The sequence below is a fragment of the Eucyclogobius newberryi genome, unplaced genomic scaffold, assembly GCF_026437365.1.
Source record: "Eucyclogobius newberryi isolate DKJ021-1_F unplaced genomic scaffold, fEucNew1.0.hap1 SCAF_11, whole genome shotgun sequence".
Classification (NCBI taxonomy): Eukaryota; Metazoa; Chordata; class Actinopteri; order Gobiiformes; family Gobiidae; genus Eucyclogobius; species Eucyclogobius newberryi.
Genome location: NW_027315735.1, coordinates 19984751 through 20006950, shown reverse-complemented (window position 1 = coordinate 20006950; position 22200 = coordinate 19984751). Strand labels below are relative to the sequence as shown.

The 22200-nt window shown below is 42.6% G+C and overlaps 1 protein-coding gene across 3 annotated transcripts in view; it reads left to right on the top strand.

Annotated features, from left to right (window-relative positions):
- Positions 1 to 22200, top strand: part of mid2 (midline 2) — a 150645-nt gene that overhangs the window by 71781 nt on the left and 56664 nt on the right. For all 3 annotated transcript variants that reach the window (XM_072437724.1, XM_072437725.1, XM_072437723.1), the window contains exon 2: positions 10596 to 11473. In XM_072437724.1, coding sequence (XP_072293825.1) covers positions 10652 to 11473 — 822 coding nt within the window. In that variant the 5' untranslated portion in view covers positions 10596 to 10651. The remainder of the gene's footprint in view (positions 1 to 10595; positions 11474 to 22200) is intronic.

The following is a 22200-nucleotide window of genomic DNA, read 5'->3' as shown; positions in this document are numbered from 1 at the left end:
TGTGTAGGGCCGGCACATGCGGCACATGCGTCTGCTGTGTAGGGCCGGCACATGCGGCACATGCACCTGCTGTGTTGGGCCGGCACATGCGCCTGCTGTGTTGGGCCGGCACATGCGCCTGCTGTGTTGGGCCGGCACATGCGGCACATGCGCCTGCTGTGTAGGGCCGGCACATGCGCCTGCTGTGTAGGGCCGGCACATGCGCCTGCTGTGTTGGGCCGGCTGGGGCGGAGTCAGTTCAAGTCCAGCTCTCGACAATTTCTCGCAGTTTGACACAGAGATATTGTAGATGCAGGAGCTGGGCTTCAGTATCAGTTTGATCTGTGCTTCTGTTCTTTATGCTGAATACTCCCTACAACACTGGGCCTGGTAAACTTCACTAATCTGCCCCAACATCTTTTATTCAGGCCTTGATGTCAGTGATAAATGCACCACATCGAGCTCTGCACCTGAGTCTGTCCCTTTGTGAGTTTCAACTCAAATGTATTTAATTGAATCTGAACAGTCAGTATTGGTTCAACATTTCACCTCACCATATTTTTTACCCCAGACCGAAATAAATGACATTAGCTGTGATTGGAAACAGTGTTTTTCGTTAGAATAAAAAATACATTATTTAAAGGGAAATACACCTTGACTACTGGAATTTAATGTACTTTTGTACATTCAATTCCAGTATGTCAAGGTGTATTTATGAGCATTCAATCAAAAGCTCACAACTGTCCAACAATCCATTTGTTGAAATGGAAAAAAAAAAAGTTTATTAATTAAATACTTAATCTTTCCTTACATTACTGGTCCATTATATATATGCTGACTCCCACACCACCTGTGGAGATGGACAGCTGATAAACTGCTGATTGTCAATTTATATTAATCATTAATCACTCTTTAACTAAACATACTTTTAGCAACAACAGGGTTTAGGAGTCGCAATAGAGTTGTGAAAGAAAGACAAGACACGAGTGTTTGATTACCAACTGAACGTAAGCTTGCTAAAGTAAAAATGGTTGGATGTTGTTTTTTTAAACGTTTAAAGTAACCGTTACGGCTCCTGGCCTGCAGATCTGTGTTGAACTGTTCCCTTCCCAACATGACCGCTATGGGAGACGTGCTGGTTCCTGTTTTGCCTTCCTGTTTCCTCTGGTTGATGGGCCAATCCAGAGTCGTCACCTGCAGCCCCGCCCAGTATTTAAAGACAACTGTTGCAGTTCTGGCCATTCGTCTGTCTGTGGCGGCAGCGCCTGACGCTGTGTTTTGAGACCCAAGTTTGATTTGTTTGTTATGTGTCTCTTTTGTTACTTTGATTCTGTTTATGGGCCTTTGTTGTGTTAGGCCTGTGTGACCCGTACATTTTTGAGGCACTTTGTTAACTTTGTTGGTTAGAATGTGTTTCTGTTCATTTACCTTAACATTCCTGATTATTAAACATTACAACTTTATTGCAGAGCCGGATTGTAACATTAACAACAATGAATCTTGTTCGAACTATTAAAGGCTGTTAAAGTGCGGACACTGGTTTAAATCCAGAGTTTCCGAGATAAAAGCTCATCAACGCAAACGAGTCGGAACCCTGACTTTTCATCTCAAAAACACGAGTACCCATCAGCATTAGTCTCGATCTCAAAATCAATACCAAATCATTCAAATAAAATTCTCTATTGCCTTGAGTTCTCATGCAAACAAACCAACAAACAAACAAATCAACATTGTAATTCATAACCTCTTTTATCATTATATTTGCGTAGGTATAGACTGTATGTATAGCACCGTTTTGCTGTTAATCCAAGCCAAATATATGTAGCAAGTGCGTCTCCTTTAGCTCGCCGACCCAATCTGTTTCTTTCCAGGTAGAACACTTCCCTTCACCAGGAGTAGCATGTGCACTGAGCCAGTGGAACAGCCCGTTCACTCCTCTTAATTGTTTCACTTTGTGTCACATAATGTCACGGGTTTGCTCCAAAGTGTCGTTCGCCGTTCGCACCGTTTCCCCAGAATGACACAGTTTAAGTGCAATGTCCCTGTTGATGGTGTTTGGAGCAGTGTGCCCATGGCACACATTAGCCCCTGTGCTAAAGCAGTGGCTGTAGTCTGACTGTTGGGAAATAAATGGTGCACAACATGGGTCAAGTCCCTGATTTGAAGGACCTAACGAGTGGATGTGTTGTATTTGTTCTTTTTGTTATGACGTATGATATATTGTCTGTAATCCTGTTCATTTGTAAAGATGAGATTAGTTTGGAAACACAGCGGCACCAAAATGATGGCCCGAGGCAGTAACACTATTGATTGAGGCAGAATATAATCTTGTTGATTAAATATGGGACAAGAATATACCGCAAGTGCTCGTTGTCAGTAGTTGTTTTTCCTTTGAGGCGAGGTTTGCGTGTCTACTTAGCGACCTGATCGAATATTCTAAGCAGCAGGGAAAATGTATGTTCTGTATCCTGTTGTTGACGTATTTTACCCGAGCAGAGTTGTTGTTTTGCTGTTCTTCTTTATTTGGTCCTTTGCTGTGGTATGTGTTAACACATTTGGATTATTGAATCACAACAATGTAAGGAAAGAGACATACCCTAGACCAGGGGTGTCCAAACTTTTTTCACCGAGGGCCACATTTTGAAACTTATATGGAGCAGAGGGCCACAAACAACCTGACCTGTTGAATTTGAAAGTGAACACTTAAAGATTTTGCATTTGGCATTGTTCGATGAGCATCCACACCTTTAATAATAAACTCGGGACATTAATAATAGGTTGTTATCACATAAAAATGCTTGAATTCTTCAAATTTTACTGTAAAAGTACTACTTTTTGTTGTTTGGACTAACTTAGCAGGAAGCCAGAGGGCCAACAAAAATTGGTTTGCGGGCCGCATTTGGCCCCCGGCCCTGCCCTAGACTAACTATACTAGAGACTAACCCTAACCCTAGCCACAGAATTCAAAACATTTAAACGCCACTCCCTCGACCGACTCTCCACTCTGCAAATATCACGGTCAATCGCGTCTATGTGCGGCTGGTCTGAGCGCGTGAGCCCAGTGAGTATTTCCTCACACTGCGGGTAATCATTCAGGTCCAAGCGAAGCAAACTGACCGTTGTGAGCCAAGAACTCCACCTTCTCTCCTGCCGGGAAAGGCAGTAGAAGCACGATCACCAACACTCTTTACTCTGCCTCGTCATTCATTCAGTACAGACAATGTTTTCACGATCACAGGGTGCTTTTCTTGGGGTCACGTTATGCTGTAAATAAATGCATTTAGTAGATACATTTATATATGTTAAGTATCATACTGTGAAATATTCCAGGCAAAGCAGTAACATCTGTACAGAAACACCTGAATTTTACCTGAATTAAAGTACAAACTTTAGGTGAATTCACGTAAAATCCATATTGTTTGCTATGGATCTACACATTGCTTAAATAGAAAAGATGCACAAGTGGCTTTTTTCATGATATTCAATACAATGGCCGTTGGTATCTTCCCCTTCTGTGTGGTGTGACGTGGTCGGCTGATTGCTGGTAACATTGTGTTCACAGGTTGTAATTAGTGCAGATTCCTTCAGTAATACTAGGCCGTGTGAATGGAGGTTTTTACAGGGATCAAGTAACATTTCTTTTACCTGCTTCCAACTGGGAGTTTATGAATGTAGAGCTAAAGCCCCAGTGAAATGCATTATATCACATTTGGCATTGTCATAGTTTTCATCAGTGCTTTGTGGTCGTGCTCTTGTTGATAAACCACTAAATACAGTGTAGATAGATTAGGTTTGTTTGCAATGTGATTGAGCAGAAGCCAGTGCCCATTTAGATTGTTGCTTCAACAGTGCCATTCCTTCTGATGTGATACCAAACATACTGGAGTCACACCCAAGGGTGCTAGTGTGAAATATTTCACTGCTTTTTGTTTATTTTCTTGTGCTGAGTTTCAAAAAGCTATAACGTTTAATGTAACTGTACTTTTGATGCACCCTAAGCTCAAACCGTTTTCTCTCCAAGCACATTTTGGTTTCTTGGTTTCATGGTTGTAGATATGAGGATTGACAGACTCGACATCTCTGGTGTTTGTGTCTGTTCTTCAGACGATACAGTGTTGATGCAGATTGTTGTCACAGCTTGTTCATGGAAAGAAGCCAATGCCGATTCTCCTGGTATATGAATAACTCTTTTCTGAGACAATGACTTCTGGCTCAAAATCTTGTTTTGACAATTTCCGGATGGTTATATAATCCAAATACCAGCAACAGCTCAACTGTTGTGCAACTGTTTGCAACTACAATGATAGAATTGTTAAGTTTATTAATAGTTTTGTTACTCATTGTCATCTTTTGGTGTAAAGTCTTTAACAAAAATGGTTGAAAAAAAACAAAAAACCTTCATTCAACTACAGTGTTTTTACTGTACTTCAAACACTTGGAAACATAAACCCTGTGAGGTGGCTTGCCTCTTCACAGACCTGACCTGTAGCTTGGCTTGGTGGAGGATTTGTACCACAGAATAGCATAAGTCTTCAACTTTGTATCTCCTGGTGTCATGCAGCTGCCTGGAATGTCCATAATCAATATCAGTCTGGTCACTGTGTTCATCTCCTTGGGTTCAGATGGACGTGATTGACAGGTGGATTAGCCAATCAGGGCATGGTCTGTTTGTATCAAAACAAACATGGCTACTTATGAGGAAAAAAGAAAGGATGAAATATCATATGAACTGAAAAACGCTATAGTCTGAGAAGGCGTGTCAGCGATGCCTAGACTCATTCTTCCTAAACAATTGGAGACATGTGTATTCTATATCCCAGGCAAGTCATGCAGCTGCCCACACCAGGGATCTTACAGTGCTGCTTTAAATGTTTTTTAACAATTTTGTTGCAAAATGATATAAAAAATGATTGCAGCAGCAACAATGTGACTGAGCCAGTGTCCTTTTGTATGGTCTGAATACAATGTGAGTGAGCACATCAGGAATTTGCTTACTAGTGTAAACACCTATGCCAAACCATTGAAAAGTGCAAATAGTTGGAGCACAATTTGCTCTTTCCAACCCCAAAAAGACCCCAAAAAAACTCATGCAACCTTGGAGCTTTAATTCAACTCAATTCATGCAGTTGCCTTATTACTTCAATACTTTGGAGGTTTAGACCAAAGTAGGTCATCAGTATATAATCACGTTTATTGCATGCATTAATTATGAAAAACTAAATATATTAAGAGACAATAACCCTTTGTGGCGTTTAAAATTTGTTTTGCCAATTTATTTTTTATTAGAAAGAACATCAAGCGATAGTGATCTTTATAATTAAGTAAGTAAGTAAGTACATTTTATTTATATAGCACCTTTCACAGACAGAGGTCACAAAGTGCTTCACAAAACACAGAATAAAACAATAAAAACACAAAAAACTTACAGTGAACAATACATATACAACAATATACAGTAAAATCAGTCCGTAAAACAAGTGCATTTAAAAGGCTTGACTAAATAAAAAGGTTTTAAGCTGACCCTTAAAAGCAGTAACTGAGTCCAGTGACCGTAGGGAGAACGGAAGATCGTTCCAGAGTCTGGGGGCAACAGCCTGGAAGGATCGGTCTCCTCTGGTCCGAAAACGGGTGCGAGGAACCAACAACAGTTTCTGGTCCAAGGACCTTAGTGAGCGAGAGGGAGCGTACGGTTTGATCAGATCGCTGATGTTCAGAGGGACCTGACCATTTAAAGCTCTAAAAGTTAAAACAAGAATTTTAAACTGTATCCGGTAGGAGACCGGCAGCCAGTGAAGGGCTTTGAGAATGGGTGAAATGTGGGCCCTTCTATTTGTGCGGGTCAAGATCCTCGCTGCAGAGTTCTGGACCAGCTGCAGACGAGAGAGTTCCTTCTTGTTAAGACAGGAAAACAAGCTATTTACAATAGTCTAAACGTGAAGACACAAAGACATGAATTATAACTTCCAGGTTTTTTTGAGACACCATTTTCCTGAGCTTAGAGATTTTCCCTCAACTGAAAGAAACAGTTCCTCGTCAACAGCTTGGAGTGGTGCTCTAAAGATAATCAGAGTTTTTGTTTTGTCTGCATTTAGCTGCAAGGAGTTTTGACTCAGCCATTGTTTAATTTGCACTAAACAACTGACCAAGGAGTTCAGCTTCTGGATCTCAGAAGGTTTAAAAGAGCAATAGAGCTGAATATCGTCAGCGAACAGGTGATAGGACACATCACTAAACTCTTTAATGATCATTCCCAGGGGAATTATATAAAGCAGAAATAGGACGGGACCCAAGACGGAGCCCTGTGGAACTCCACACAACAGATCAGCTGAGTCTGACATTATTTGGTTTGCAGCAACACTAAAGCTCCGACCGGATAAATATGAGGAAAACCAATGAAGAACTGACCCCGATAGTCCAATCAGGTCCCTCAATCTGTTTAACAGGATATGATGGTCGACAGTGTCAAAGGCAGCAGACAGATCCAACAGAACTAAAACCGTGCATTTCCCAGAATCAGCAGACATCATAATGTCACTGGACACTTTCAACAATGCGGTTTCCGTAGAATGATGTTTGCGGAAACCAGATTGAAAAGAGTCGTGAATGTTAGACTGATCAAGGAAATCTGACAATTGTTCAGAGACCACCTTCTCAAGGATTTTGGACATGAACGGGAGCTTTGATATGGGTCTGAAACTTTTGGGGTCTGTCGGGTCCAAGTTTTTTTTTTTCAGTAAAGGCTCAACTATGGCATGTTTAAATGGACCAGGAAACACACCGGTAGAAAGAGAGAGATTCACCATTTTGGTAACCCAGGGGCCAATAACATCAAACACTTTGAGGAAGAGCCTGCAGGGAAGGGCATCTGATGTACAAGAGGAGGGTTTCATCTTGGTCACCAGAGCTGAGATGTCTTCTAGAGTGACAGGGTTAAAAGAAGACCAGTTTTGGGAAACAGGCTCCACAGAAACAGGTTTATCAGACAAAAGGGAGTGGTATTTGGTCTTTGATCATCTTGACCTTATCGATAAAGAACCTGAGGAATTCATTGCTGTCAGCTTTGCAGGAAACAGGAGTCACTGCAGCTGAAGGACAAACAATAGAATTTATAGTGTCAAACAACACTTTGGGGTTTTTCTTGTCGGATGTTATTAGCTGGCGGAAGTAATCAGCTCTGGAACTTTCCATCATTTCATTGTAGGATGATACAAGATCTCTGAGGTGTAACCTATGGACCTGAAGACTAGAGGTTTTCCACAGACGCTCAGTTTTCCGACATAGTCTCTTTAGGTTTAGGATATCTTCATTTATCCAAGGACAAGCTTTTTTCTGTGATGACACAGTGGATTTTACGGGTGCCACCTGATCTAAAATGGAATAACATTGGCTGTTAAAGGAATTAATTAAACTGTCCACATCAAGACAATTCATAAACAAATGAGGATCAGATACAGCAGAAAATTGGACGGCTGTATTTGCAGTGATAATGCGCCTCTGAGACCTGATGTTTGAGGGCACAGGCTCAGGAGAAAAGTTCAATTCAAATAAAACACGGCATGATCGCTCATATGAACATCCTCCACACAGAGGTTAGCAACACTCAGGCCAAGTGAAAACACCAGGTCTAAAGTGTGTCCCTTTTGGTGAGTGGGACCTGAAACATGCTGCTCAAAGTTAAAGGTTTCGGTCAAGGTTAAAAGATCCTTCGCAGGGCATGATGAGCCATCGACCTAAATGTTAAAATCCTCAAGAATTAAAACATTTTCCAGCTTTATAATAGAAGATAAAAGTCACTAAAGTCCTTTAAAAAGACAGCAGCAGGACCAGGGGGCCGGTAGACTAAAACACAGTAAAAAGGACTTGAAGAACCAACCTTAATCATCTGTGATTCAAAGGAAGTGAAAGTTTGTGAGTCGATGACTTTACACATGTGACGGTCCTGGGACACAACTGCCAGACCTCCTCCACGTCGACCAGGGCGAGGCATCGCAGAAACGGAGCAGCCAGGTGGGCAGAGTTCATTTAGATGAATAAACTCACCCTCTCTCTGCCATGTCTCCGTAAGACACATGAAATCAAGGTTTTGTCTTGTAAAAAGTTCATTCAAAGAAAACGTTTTGTTGGCAATTGAACGTGCATTCAACAAGCCGAGCCGGACCGTGGATGACGTCACGTCCATCGGTTCAGCTGAGCGCAGCGGGACCTGTCGAAGGCACGCGTTACGGCCACGTGATTGTGTTTGTGAAACATGTGTTTCGCCGGTAAGCCGACGAAAACAAGGAAGCGGACGGTGGACCCCAGCGCTCATAATGCCAGCGGCGCGCGGGCTCCAGGAAAACAGCCGCCACATCCCGCGCAGGCTCCAGGACCGGTGCGGCCCCGATGGCCCGTGCAGGCAGCGGGAAAACAGCCGCGATGGCCCGTGCAGGCAGCGGGAAAACAGCCGCGATGGCCCGTGCAGGCAGCGGGAAAACAGCCGCGATGGCCCGTGCAGGCAGCAGGAAAGCAGCCGCGATGGCCCGTGCAGGCAGCGGGAAAGCAGCCGCGATGGCCCGTGCAAGCAGCGGGAAAGCAGCCGCGATGGCCCGTGCAGGCAGCGGGAAAGCAGCCGCGATGGCCCGTGCAGGCAGCGGGAAAGCAGCCGCGATGGCCCGTGCAGGCTCCGGGAAAGCAGCCGCGATGGCCCGTGCAGGCAGCGGGAAAGTAGTCGCAATGACCCGTGCAGGCAGCGGGAAAGCAGCCGCGATGGCCCGTGCAAGCAGCGGGAAAGTAGCCGCAATGACCCGTGCAGGCAGCGGGAAAGCAGCCGCGATGGCCCGTGCAGGCAGCGGGAAAGCAGCCGCGATGGCCCGTGCAGGCTCCGGGAAAGCAGCCGCGATGGCCCGTGCAGGCAGCGGGAAAACAGCCGCGATGGCCCGTGCAGGCAGCGGGAAAACAGCCGCGATGGCCCGTGCAGGCAGCAGGAAAGCAGCCGCGATGGCCCGTGCAGGCAGCGGGAAAGCAGCCGCGATGGCCCGTGCAAGCAGCGGGAAAGCAGCCGCGATGGCCCGTGCAGGCAGCGGGAAAGCAGCCGCGATGGCCCGTGCAGGCAGCGGGAAAGCAGCCGCGATGGCCCGTGCAGGCAGCGGGAAAGCAGCCGCGATGGCCCGTGCAGGCAGCGGGAAAGCAGCCGCGATGGCCCGTGCAGGCTCCGGGAAAGCAGCCGCGATGGCCCGTGCAGGCAGCGGGAAAGTAGCCGCAATGACCCGTGCAGGCAGCGGGAAAGCAGCCGCGATGGCCCGTGCAAGCAGCGGGAAAGTAGCCGCAATGACCCGTGCAGGCAGCGGGAAAGCAGCCGCGATGGCCCGTGCAGGCAGCGGGAAAGCAGCCGCGATGGCCCGTGCAGGCTCCGGGAAAGCAGCCGCGATGGCCCGTGCAGGCAGCGGGAAAATAGCCGCGCTGACCCGGGCAGGCGGCAAAGACGGCGACGGCGAACAGCCGCAAACATCGAGGAGCGGGACCAGGCGCAAGCACCGAGCACGTCTCCCAAAGCCCAGGCTTGTGTGCTCCGAACACAAGGCTCGTCTGCACTTGACTTGCACACCAGACCTTGTGCCTCGTCTCCTCTGCTTCCTCCTCTTCCCCGGGCCTCGGGACAGCATCAAAACGTCAGGTGAGTTGGGTGGACAAACAAGGGGTGGCGGAAAGGCTTGTTTGTACCTGTCCCAAGCGTCGAAAAGTGACTCCATCGACGCTTTGATGCGGAAAAGTGCGCCACGGTAATAAACCCGCACAGCAGACACACAACAGACTAATGTCTGGGCTGATAAAACTGCATACGATGTAACGATCGTCACAAATAAGCGGCAGAACAGGAGTCGAGCAGTGGCGTGGCCGAACACAGGCGCCATCTTGGATGAAAATGGGGCTGTAGACGTTAATTATAACGTCTGTTATTGCTCCCAGCTCAAGTCATTCATGGAACTAAAACGCAATGGCAGATGTGCAAAGTCATTTCTGATTAGTCAAAATGTGCAGAGGCTCACAACAGTAAATCTTGCTTTAGTGGCACAGAAAGACACAGCGATTACAGAGCCACAATAAGGCACTGTAATCGAAAAATCTCTGTCTCTCTCAGGTCAGTGCTTTTACTTCTGCTTTGTTTCCTGTTACAGCAGACCCAAAGCTGAGATAAGGTCCCTCGGTTACAGTGTTTGGGGGAAACAGTTTGATATGTTAGGTGCTGAGACTTGTGAAATATGAAATCAATTGTTTTGTTTTGTTCTCACCGTTTCCCATTAAGTTGTGATATTGAAACATTCCCTTGCAATCCATTCTGTAGTTTTTTTGCTCTTGTCCCACTCGGGGCATAAAGAAGTGTCCTCTCACATTATTTCTTTTTAATGACTTCTATGAACCAAGTTACCCTCTGTGAGCAATGCTCCTGCTGACTGTGCACAAGCCACTCCCTCTTACCTGAATCTAATAACTACTGTTTGAGTTACAATCAGATAGTGGGGAATGGGCGTGTGTGCTGTTTCTGCTGTAGTATTCAATAAAAAGTTTCACCTGGAGACAAAAGGTACAGGGAAAGTTTGAACATTTCAGAGTGCTTATTTTCTTCTTCTTTCTTGCAGGTTACGGGCCAGCTTTTGTGGGAATTGATGTCACTCTTGGATTGGTTTAACTGAAGATGGAAACACTGGAGTCTGAGCTAACGTGCCCGATCTGCCTGGAGTTGTTTGAAGACCCTCTGCTGTTGCCCTGTGCCCACTCTCTGTGTTTTAACTGCGCTCACCGTATCCTGGTGTCTCACTGCTCCACCAGCAAGCCGCTCGAGTCTATCTCCGCTTTTCAGTGTCCCACGTGCCGATACGTCATCACGCTGAATCACAGAGGTCTGGAGGGCCTAAAGCGCAATGTGACTCTGCAGAACATCATTGACCGCTTTCAAAAGGCCTCCCTTAGTGGCCCCAACTCCCCCACAGAGAGCCGCCGCCTGCCGCCTCCGCAGTGGCCTTACACCGCCACCATTAGCGGCACCATAGGCACCCTGGGCGGCGGCAGTGGCACCAGTGGAAGTACCGCCCGCGGCAGCCCGGCCACTTCCAGCCACTCCCACTCGCTCGTCAATCACTCCAACCACACCAACCACAACAACGCCAACCACAGCCCGGCGGTCATTGCCAAAATGGACTATCGCATTAGCTGCCAGTTCTGCGAGCAGGACCCTCCTCGTGAGGCGGTGAAGACGTGTGTGACGTGTGAAGTGTCCTACTGTGACCGCTGTCTGAGGGCCACACACCCCAACAAAAAGCCCTTCACCAGCCACCGCCTGGTGGAGCCTGTCCCACACACACATATCCGAGGTCTGACCTGCATGGAGCATGAGAACGAGAAGGTCAACATGTACTGCATGGTGGATGACCAGCTCATCTGTGCCCTGTGTAAGCTGGTGGGTCGGCACCGGGAGCATCAGGTGTGCTCTCTTACCGAGCGATTCGACAAACTCAAGGTGAGTGTTGTGTACAAACCACACTGTTTGTGTCAACACTGCAGCCCATATCACGGCACCACTGTTTAGAGAGGTGAGTCGCTGTATATACCACAGGGTGGAACATGAATGTTCTGTAAAGTTTGCTAAACACCCTGTTTTGTAACCAACCTTGTTGGCTCTGAAAACATTGATTCTGTCTTATTTTACATACTGAATTTTCAATAGTTTCAAACAAACTGGGATTAACTTCTGTTTGGACAAGAAGACCAGAAAGATGGCAGAGCGAGGGGGACATTTGAGCTGGTGAATGAGAGGAGAAATCAGAGCAGCAGCGCAGTGGGGAGGCCATCATTATAATAGTCGATGAGCTGGCATTCCCTGTGGCCGCCGAGCTTACAGAGGAAAGAGCAGGACTGCTGATTCAGACCGAAAAACAACAGGCAGAGGCCCAGGCTCCAGCTAATTCCACCCCTATAGACCAGCGGCAGCCAGCATCAGGCCAGCACTGCCATGTGGACAACAAAAATAGCTAAATCATTTGAACGTATATATGTTTTTTTCATTTAACTTATCTTTAAATTGCTTCATACATTGATATACATTATATACTATTTATCTATACTCAATAAAGTATGAATTATGATGACACTTAAAAGAATCACAGCATTTAAAAAAACTGCAAATGGCACAAAATGAATACTTTGATTTGTTTTTGATTTTTTTTTTATCTTGATTACAATATTCAGATGATATTTTAAATTCATCAGAAATTTACTAAATTGTCCCTGTCAAGTCGATTATATTTGTTAAATTGATCATCTGTATATGTCAGAGCAGTGTTGTTTTGATGCCTCAGGACCATATCCCTCTCAGATTCTGTACATGACCCCTGCTTTGTTCCCAGATAAATCTCTGGAGTGAGGATGTGCTCCTTTGTCCTTCCCAAAGTCACTCAGATAAAGGAAATTCCAAACACGTTTGTCGTCCTGAGGTGCAAAATGGCAACATTGTGATAGAACAGAGGAAGTGACACATGACACACCTTTGTGTATGGGCACCTTTGGAAAGAGATGCTCTGTATTATCAAAATGGAATTTGATGAATAATGGAGATAGAAGTAAATGTTTTTTTTAAACTCATTTATAACCAAATAAACATGCACAGCAAGTTCAGTTTTACTTTTTATTTAATTGTATATGCTCAACTATACTCAGACTATTGTTTATTTAAATTGAGATGACAATCTCTATTAAGTCATTTTTATTTGATTATATTTACAAATACCAAACTTTCTTCCAAAATGTTCTTAAAAACGTTTCTCTTCTACCTGACCATTACCAGTATTAATCACTCTTTTCAAGTCTTCCTCCCGTCCTCCTATTCTTTCCTCTTGACTATAAGGAGCTCTCTTTACCCTCTGTTCTTGCTGCGCCCTGGTCCACTGTGTTCTTTTGAACGTTTCCCAGTCAAAGGCTTTGAACTTACTTGACTTTGAAATCTCCAATCTCCTCCGAATCTGGCAGGAGACCAGCCCTAGTTCAGCTCCAGCCAGGCTCACGAGTGGCAGTGGCAGGGAACTTTTAATCTTCTAACTCAGGCCAAAGCAAAGGGGAAGGAGGGTTTTTTTGTGCATAGCTAATCATAGAGATGTAGGTCAGCAAGGAAGTTTATGCTTTTGATCATTCACCTTACAGAAGTCATATGCTAAATACATGAGGTCTTAATTATTACTTTTATTTGAACATAATCTCAGCTTTGTATTGGTGTAGAAAGTAGGGTTGTTGTTGGTTTTGTTGTTTGTGTTGATAATAATTAATACTAAACCTAGATTGTAAAAAGAAAGAAAAAAATATATAGAATTGGACTTTTTCTGAATATTTTTAGAATTAGTGTTATCAGAACTAGTCACAACTTCCCGTCATAGGCAATATTTTGAGGAAATATGTCCAATCAAACATTAAGGGAAGAGTTACGTATGTAACTAATGTTTTATGATATTCGGATGATCGCCAGATTTTTGATGCTGTTTTACTTTATTTGTAAATAGAACCACATGGTATTCTTTTTACACCATGTTACATGTGTGTATTTTTATTATTGTGGCAAATCAAAATCGACTATTAACCTTTTTCTTACATTTTAGAATTGTAACAACACTAGAAATAGTGTATTATGCAGCAATGAATCATCTTGTCATCAAAGTGTGATATCGATTAAGCATTAAAAAAGTAAATTTGAACAAGAGGCAATCCATAACATTGTCAGCTAACACTTAATAATCATGTTTGGCAAAAAACAATCAAAACCCTGGGTGTCATAATGTTTTGATCGCTCTAATTTCACCTGAGTTTGAACTCCTGAGCTCCGCGTCACCCTTCACACTCTGCTGACAGTCCCTTGTGCGTCCAGGATATTGCCAGTGTTAATAGATTTGTCTCACATTAAAGGAAAGGTAAACTTCCCTCAGGCATTGTTGTGTGGAGATTTTGGGGACAGAAATTGCTAACAAGTGCCAAGGCAGTGAAAAACAATGCAGAGCTCAAAGTGCAGCCAGTTAATCCCTCAGGGTGTTCTTAAGCACAGCTCTTTGTGAGTTTTATAATTGGTAGACCTCAGTAATGGTGTTTACTTTGATATGCCGTAAATGCACTATTTAGAACGGAGCTTGAGAGCGTTCTTGTTGTCAGGCTCTTAAAATGTGCTTCAGATTTTATTAGATTACGAGGGCCTTTGATGAGAAGATGAAAAAGAAATATCATAGGACAAAATCCCCATGTAACAATTAATCAGAACAACGGATTTAATCAAGTGCAGGTTCTGCTGTGGTTAGTAAATCAACAATAATCCAAGAAAGCAAATGTGTAAAATCTGTTTATTTTTGTCCAGTGATGCTGAGGGTTCAGCCAACTGCAGTTTGGCTGGGTAGACTAATAAAGCTTCTTTCCTCTTCATTGATACTTGTTTAAATATTGATTTGCAGCCACTTGGCAGCTGAAGTAGTGTCTTTTCATCAGGTTTAATGAGCTGACACAACTTCCACAACATCTGACATCTGTGACAGTGAAACGCAGAGGCTCGATCACACATGTGTGACCGTACAGGCCTTTACTCTGAGACACTTTTCTGATGAGTGTCTTTTAGGAACGACACAAGAAGAAGGAAATATGCTAAACATTTCACAGCGATTATTGGGCTAATTCCTGTTTTGGGAGCAGCATCCTGACATCACCACCCTCTTTTTATCTGCTCCTTTCCTCCGAACTGGTGCCTCTCTTTCCTCCCATCACTGTGTCTAAGCCTCTTATAACACTGGTGAACTGTGCTGCTTGAGGATGTACGACTTCAAAACTTTGAACTGCTCTGACTCTGGGCGTTTGATTTGTTAAATTTTGACAAATGTGTTGCTTCCAATGAGGAATCAATGTTTTCACATATCTTGGGGTTTAACACCATTTAATATATAATGTATTTGAATATCTGTGGATATTGGTAAGCACAGATGTATTGTCTTAGTCTACAGTAAATTTACTTTTTTTATATATATATTTTTTTTTTCAGGGTTCAAAATAACTTATCGCATGACAACAATAGAAGCCTTTACTGGTGGTTTCTAGTTTAGTTTGTGTATTTTTTTTTTATTTTTTATTTGAGACAGGACAGATTGTACTTTTCATTTTACATCAGCAGAGATAATAAACTATTGTCCCTCCACTGCAATGTGTTTTTTTAGTCCACTGTGTTAAAGTGAAAGTAAAATCCAAAGCTCGGCATAAATGAGATGCTTATAAGGAGGTTTCATGTATTATAGTCGGTTTACTAACAATTATAGCTTCAAAATGTTCTTGCTAAATGTTAAATGATTTGACATATCTAAACTTCTCTCAGATCTCTTTTAGCTGCATGGGACAGGTTTTTGGGGCAAAGACAAAATTACCTCTCGGTTCAAGTAAATGTAGTTTGTTGTCCCTGGTGCCCTTCTCCTGCTGCTGTTTTACATGAGCAACACATGCGTCTCTATTCTCCACCTGCGTTCCCTCACTTCTCCCGCCTCGCTCTGGTTTGGCCTGCAGCCAGCCTGTCTTGTACCACATTCTGCATCTCCTCTCTGCCCCCAGCCCACACCCGCGTTTATTGTCAGTGAAAGATGCTCACAACTCTCTGGTGTGTCTGTAATGGGCAAAGTACAGCTGGCTTTAAATGTGTTTCAGCGTCAGTATTTTCAGGTGCCTGAGCGCTCCTGCAGCATAAAGTGTGCATGACTTGTGCAAAGGGATTGGGGTCCGAGTGTGCGACGTCGAGGGAAATCATGGTGAGCCGTGTGAGATGCGGCACATTTAGTCATGCTGACAGAATGGTCCGGGAGGCAGTGGAAAGCTTTACACTGATGCATTAATACAGACCACATATAGAGCCACACAGAGAGCTGCATGTGTGAGAGGGAGTAGTAAGGGAGAAATTCTTGCACTCACCAGTTCATAAATATGCAGTATTTGTGAAGAAAGAAAATGGAAAGGCTTTTAAGAGCGAGTGGCCCGAGTGCACACTGGTTTCACCAAGAAAGCTGTCAATGCCCGAGTTCGTGGTCAATCTGGCACCTTTTTTCAATCAAATTGTTGAATGTAGCAATAGTAAAGTTGGACTATTTTGTGGAGTTTATTCTTGGGTGGGCGATATTGCCAAATATGAATCTCCGATAGTGCCTCACTTCCGTCAGTCTGCCCCAGGGCAGCTGTGGCTAGAACAGTAGTAGTGTGGAGTGAACAAATAATGCACTGTAAAGCACTTTGAGTGCCAGGAAAGATGCTAAATAAATCCAATGATTAATCAAATAAATTCTATTTGAAAGTTTACAACATTTAATCAGCTCTTTTTACTTTAATATACTCAATATTCAAATGTTGCACATGTCAAAACAACATTCACAATATTATCTAAATTTAGATTTATTACCCACTTGTATTAGAAAGAGAAACAAAAATGATTGGTTTAGTCATTATCATCAAAGTTTTACATCTGTAATCAGACTTTACTCAACTCTGCTCCAGTTTCTCACTTTTATCACCAGTTTAATCACACTTATTTTCATGGACTTTGAGCACGTATTTATCATGCAAACAGTTAATCTTCCAAGAGCAAATTTCATTCAACAAATCTCAAAAAATAGGTCTGTGATGGCCACATGGCGCATGGGTGAAAGTATAACACCAAATATATTGAAAAATACTTTTATCCAGATTAGAACGTTATATTCATAATTTATAATTCCATTGTAAGTGTTGAGCCATTTTAACAACTATATTTAATTTCACCATATAATTTACAGTAATGCACATCATGTGTATGATTTAGCGTGTATATTATCCTTGCATATGCATTTCCATTAATTTTATGGATAATGAGTTTCTATTTATAGACTTGAAGCTGGCAGCAGTGCATTACAGAGGATTTGCACAACAGTCAGTGCACGTCCTCTGGCTTCACAGTGTTGTAGTTTACTTTTCTGCTACATCTAATGTGTAACTGTTGGAGAGTAAAGTGATGGCCACTTTGTATAGCTATAAATGTCAGTGTAAATTTCATTTTAGTGCTGTTAGATATGGTTGTGGTTTGGCACAATAGACAATAGTTTTTCTATATTGAATAGCAGTTTGGAGGATTAAAATAATAATAATCCTAATAATAATAATACATTAAAAACTTACTGCACAATGAGTTTTCTGCATTTCCAGAATGTCCTCGTCTTTGTCTGAGTATTTTGAGAAACCATGAATGAGATGATGACGCATGACAGTGAATGTTTACAGTGACTGGAATGTCCACAGCGTTCATGAAGTCTGTCTGTTTGGCAATGATCTGTAGATGTTTGGAGATTTGTGAAGCGAAAACACAGCCTTCAGCACGTTCACACTGGCAGCGAGACAAGAAGGAAATCGGAATCATTCCCAAATTTAAAAAGGCATCATTACTGACTGAAAAGAAAAAAAAAATCACTATTATGTACAAACAGTGTTTAACATTTCAACCAATAAATACACTTATAATTGAATAAATGCTTTCGGGGGAGGGGGGGGTAAACCAGGAATAACTTTTTCCTTTTTTACTTCTTTGCTATTCAGTTTTTCGAAGCAATGGTTTGGTCTAATGCTGCTTCAAGGCAGCTGGGCAGCTTTGAGTACGCCACTTCAAATGGAACACAACAGCTCTGTTTTTGGCTTTCTGAAAAGCTGAAAATGCCTTCTCCACTGATCATTTATAAAGGAGTGATTTGCCTGTTTCTGGTCACACTCGGCTTTGTTGTTATTTTCTTATGTCACAAAAGGATTCCTTTTCAAAGAGCAAAACTTGAAGACGTAATTACAGTTGGTTCAATGCAAGATTGCACATTCTCTCTCTCCTCCTCTCTCTTTCTCTCTCTCTTCTCTCTTTCTCTTTTTCTCTCTCACTTCTCTCTTTCTCTCTTTCGCTCTTTGCAGCAGGACAGCAGCTTCTTTTAGAGGTCTGCGCATGCGTTCTGAGGAGCACACGGCCTCAAACCCATGGATCTGTGCTCAGGTTTATTCAGCGTGGGAATGATCTGTAGATCCAGGATGTTCTAGGATGTCCCTAACTGAGCATGTGTGAGGAGAAGCGAAGCAACAGGAGCGCCAAGTTTCAACAAATGAACTTAAAAACTATCTTTTAGAGACAAGTATTTGTTTTTACCTAAGGCTCTGTTCATGTTCCCAATGATTAGAGGTTAGTTAGAAATACAGGCAGTCATTTCTCAACATAGAATACTAATTTGTATAATAAATTGGTCAGTGAAGTCTGCTTATTTATCCATTTACGTGCTGCTGGTTTTAGATTTGTCCTCAGTTTTTGACACATTTGACCCCAGTATTGAGTTTAGAACTGTCTGTTGGTGTTAAAGGACTGGTTCAGATCATACTGGTCAGAATGAAACTTCTCTTCACCTCGGCCCACGTCAGTCTAAAACTGCCCCTTTGAACTGTGGTGTACCTCAGGGTTCCGTTCTAGGTCCAATTCTCCTAGGCATTTATTTGTTGCCATTCGATCACGCTTTAAAAAATACAATATCTAGTTCCATTGCTTTGCTGATGAGGTGCAAATGAACATTCCCCTGCAGTCAAATACCTCATGTAAGCCCCTGATTCACTGGATGACTCTTAATCTTCTACATTTAAATGACAATTGAAATTGTTGTTTTTGGTAATTAAGACGTATTAGGAGGGGTGGATAGTGTTCTTGGTCCTCTGTCTTCTTTTACCCTCCCATTTATGAGAAATCTTGGTGTGCTGATGGATTCATCTCTGAAGCTGGACAAGTCAGTGCAGTGGTCAAAACCAGCTTCTTTCAGCCGAGGTTAGGAGACTTTGAAAGAGGGATTCTCTCATTCATTGCATCACGCCTAGATCACTGCAACTCTCTTTATTATGGTCTTGATCTGACCTCTCTTAAACGCTTGCAGTTAGTGCAGAATGCAGCGGCCCGGCTGCTCGCGGGTACAAGGCGTCACCATCACAATCACTGCCTCCAGTTCTCCACAGAATCACATTTCAAATCTTGCTCATGGTTTTTAAGTCTCCAAATGGTCTGGCTCCCTGTTATTTGAGAGCGTTATTGTCCCACCATGTTCCTGCCCGTACCATGCGCTCCTCCTCTCAGCTCCTCTTGAATGTGCCCAGGTCAAAGCTGAAAGGCAGAGGGGACCGAGCTTTCTCTGTGGCGGGGCCCAGGCTCTGGAACAACCGCTGCATGTTAGAGCTGCTGACACACTAGAGCAGTTTTATTCCTTGTTAAAAAACAACCTTTTCTGGCCTTTTAAACACAAACTGAGCTGAGTCATTATTTTTATTAACTTTGTGTGTATTTTAATTGTTTGTACCTATATATGTATTATTACACTTTGCTGTACAGCACTTTGGGCTCTTAAAGTTGTAGGTGTGCTTTATGAATAAACCTTGATATTGATATTGATTCAGCACTCTTATTTTACTCTTTATTTTAAAGTTTAGCTCAGTAGGAAAGCTGTTCACCCTTCCTGCAGGAGAAGCCCACCCTTGCATTATAGTTTTTTGTTTTTTTCCACTTTTCAATTATCCACTCTCAATATTGATGAACACGCCAGGTCTGCTTGCTCATCCATAAAAGTCACTGCACGCCACTGCTGTGTAGATACTGAGTGAGAGAATGATGTCAGATACATTTGAAGCATGAATAAATGAACAACCTCCTCTTACATTCAATTCAGCGTTAAAACATCTGCATATCTGTTTGAAATGAAAGTAGCAGCTTGTTGGACATTTTGGTAATGAAAAGGTTTTTGTTAGTTTTAATAGAAACAGAGTATTTCTAAAATCACTCTCCCTTTTCAATGCCCTACTGCTTTGAACACAAATTGTATCAGGAGGCCATGGATTTTTAATTCATAATTCAGTCTAGTTAGTCCTATCCACCCTTAACCTAGCTGTAGAAGACGTTTATAACTAATAAAGCAAATGGATCGGTTATTCTGGAGCTTGTTTATTCCTGTTGAGAACATAGCTCCCACTTTGCTCTCAGCCCCTCTTAAAGTGACTCTAGTCCTGATGCATGTTTCATAGGATAGGCCCTTTTTTGTCAGCTGTAAATAAAGAAACTTTTCCGTCTCATACCATAACGATAGTAGCATACTTTTATCTAAACCTCCACCCGACTACAAATATGAATCATTGTGGCTCTATGAGATTATATGAATTGTGAATGTGAAAGTGTTTGAAAGATACTAAATACAATACAAAAAGATACATACATTTAGATTGTAGAACCCTCAGTGGAGTAAAAGCAGATTTCAGCTTTGTAAGCGGGTGTGGTGCCCATGCTCCATTCACTTTGACCTGTTGTATTCTATAAACATATATTTTCCTTGGCTCGCTTTCTTCTGCACAATAAACTGAGACTTGTTCCCGTCCTCTAAAGATAACTTTCCTTTACTTTGTCCTGGTAACTAATGATAACGACACCCTATAGCTCACACATTATACTATTATCATCAATAAAACTATAATTACCAGAATGATATATATAATAGATGACTGATCATTTTGTGGCAGATTTTAGCCTGGATATTTGCCGAAGGTGCTGTCAGAAAGGGCCTCTGCCATAAAGCAAACATCAGCTCAGTTTGCATATCATGGCTTTTGTCATAAAGGGTGTGATTTGTTCTGGAAAATTGTATGTTGATAACTCCTGATACTTAATAACCAACATAGACTTATTTACCTTAAGACTAATGCCCTTTTATCGACCCTGACTCAAACATATAGCTTATCCTCAAACTCATCCCATGGTCTTTATCTCAAGTTACAGGACGGAAGTTCATTTCTCCAGGGAGACGCTCCAATTAAGAATGCGCGTTCTAGATCCTGATGCCAGAAACTTGAGCTTGCACAATCATAGGAATGACAAGAACGTGCCTTTCCTTTTTGCAGCAGTCCTTGTTACCATCGGAGACACTTTCCTTATTCTAGCCACATTTTTTTTTAATTATCCCAGGCTCCACCTAATGAATGACTCGAGCACAAACACATTTTACGTTGCCCAATATAAGAAAAGAGTTATCTTCGGGTCGATGTTGCAAAGCTGAAATTTCAGTCCACATACAGCAGGGGGTGAAGACCTTTCAAACACCCCGGAAATACATATTTAACCATCACAGGGGTTTACAAAGATGTGCATCAAGGTCCATTTGTCACATAGTTCTCATTTATATAACAAACTGACAACTATAAACTTTTGGGGGGGAAAAAATACTACTTCCTCCCAATTATTGTTCATCTTTTAGGTATTTATTTCCTCTTGTCATGAATGTTTAGCCATATTTTGTCATTACAGAGTAGATTTAGTCTGTGTTACACTTTGGCCTCTCAGTGATTTCTGCGCCAGGATTCTCCGCCTGTGATATCATACATTCCTATTCAAAGTGATACATCCAAACTCATGTGGAGTGATAACCCCACTTTCTCATGCTGTCAGCACCTCCTCCATTTCCCCCTCTCACTATGTAGTCCGTCTCATTTCATCTGGGCCCCCTGCCAGGCGCTAAATTGGGAACAGGTGGAGTATATGGATGTTATGTAGTGGACATCGGTGCTACTGTTCAGCAACCTCATTTATTAATACAGAATTTACCTGCCTCTTTTCTGCACTGGTGGCATCAATTAGATGAGATATAAAGAGTAGTAGGGTGAAAGTGAATCATTTCGCCACCTTAGAGGAAGGAGAGCCATCTGTCAAAGCGACACAGTCACTTTGATGCTAATCAAGACACTCGGTCTTGTCACTGACCATTGTCATTTGCTGCAGGGATTGTCCTCCGTGTGTGGATGTGTAATGCTGCAGATCTCCTTTGTGCTCTTTTGGACTTTGATTACAGTAAAGAATCACAGGGGGATCAGCGGTATCATCAACAAATTCAAGCATTCAAATAGTGATACCGAACATGTTATAATGCATGAATGATAATCAATAATCTATCGTGTAATCAAACTGCAATCACATCAGCTGTCAGAAGGTTGTATTGACATCTGCGGAATTTCTAACATGGGAGTGAAAAAAAAAATATTTTCTTCAAAAGAATATTTATTTAAGCATCTAGTTTTTAATAATCCATAATATTGCTGAGACGAACAGTATAACAACCCAGTAAAAACCCTTTTAACGTATACAATTTACCACTTTGTCCACTTAAACTTTTGTGTTGAATA